At 57.0% G+C, this 1,100-nt stretch overlaps 1 protein-coding gene across 1 annotated transcript; it reads left to right on the top strand.

Annotated features, from left to right (window-relative positions):
• The first annotated feature begins 174 nt into the window (after window positions 1–174).
• Window positions 175–945, top strand: H310_11765 (hypothetical protein). The gene has a single exon (XM_008878530.1). The coding sequence runs from the start codon at window positions 184–186 to the stop codon at window positions 844–846; it is 663 nt and encodes a 220-aa protein (XP_008876752.1). The 5' UTR covers window positions 175–183; the 3' UTR covers window positions 847–945.
• The last annotated feature ends 155 nt before the right edge of the window (window positions 946–1,100 follow it).

The raw sequence follows: 1,100 nt of genomic DNA, 5'->3' as shown, positions 1-1,100 counted from the left end.
CACCATCGTGCGGTCGTTGCTCCTGGGAACACGGAAGACGACGAATACGCAACACGTTCCGATGACTACTTTCCGTCATTGTCCAATCCAACTGGAGAATCAGATCGTGTGGGGAACTGCGCTCACCGATGACGGCATCCATTCGGATGTCGTGATACAGACACAAACACACAGCGACCGTCCATGGCCATTTCCAAATTGTCTCCAGTCCACACCATGGCCTCACCCACAACGTCGCTACACTTGTCGTACTTTGCCCTCCCTGGCAGGGCCGAGTTGACGCGCCTGCTCTTTGCTTACGGCAACGTGGACTTTCGCGACACCAGATACACGTTCGAAGAGTACGGGGCCACGAAGAGTACCTTGAACCTTCCGTTCGGCCAGCTTCCCACGTTGCAAGTGGACGGCGCGACCACGTACGCCCAAAGCCTGGCCATCGCCCGGTACGCGGCGAAACGGGTGGGCTTGTACCCGGAGGACCCGTTGGTGGCCCTCGAGGCCGACTCCGTCGTGGACACCATCGCCGAGCTCTACAACGCCACCTACCCCATCATCTTTGGCGAGAAAGACAAGGACGCCCAGACCACCAAGCTCGACAACCTCAACAACGTCGTGTTTCCGCGCACCTTTGAGCGGTTGGAGCAGCGAGTGCAAGGACCGTTCTTTACCGGCGCGACCGTCACGTTCGCCGATGTGTACCTCTTGGACGTGGTCGAGAACCACATCGGTGGCTTCCCCGACCACCTCAAGCTCAATTTGGCCGCGTACCCCAAGCTGCAAGCCATCGTGGCGACGTTGCATGCCAGCGACAAGTTGAAAGCGTACTATGCGACCAAGTCTCAATAGATTTATTCGTATCTTATGACCTCGGCCTCAACGTAGTTTTTAGGGTGATTGCAGTGCTCACCGACAGTGGTGCATCGGAAAGAGCGTGTTCTGTGGTCATTTCGCACACTCCGTGTGGGTTGGTGAAGCCGGACACACAGCGAGGGCAAATGTTTGGAAGGAGACAGAGGGAATGTCGTCTCGGTCGTACATGCCAGAAATTGATGGAGACACGCAGGTTAGTCACGCCAGAAACGTACCAACGAGCCCTGCCC

Source organism: Aphanomyces invadans (genome assembly GCF_000520115.1).
Source record: "Aphanomyces invadans strain NJM9701 unplaced genomic scaffold supercont1.34, whole genome shotgun sequence".
In the NCBI taxonomy this organism is placed as follows: Eukaryota; Oomycota; class Saprolegniomycetes; order Saprolegniales; family Verrucalvaceae; genus Aphanomyces; species Aphanomyces invadans.
Note: the sequence above shows the minus strand (reverse complement) of the source record. Positions and strands in the feature narration are given on the sequence as shown.

What these genes read in the sequence shown, in the direction of transcription:
- H310_11765 (XM_008878530.1), top strand. Translation starts at nt 184, where the DNA reads ATGGCCATTTCCAAATTGTCTCCAGTCCACACCATGGCCTCACCCACA.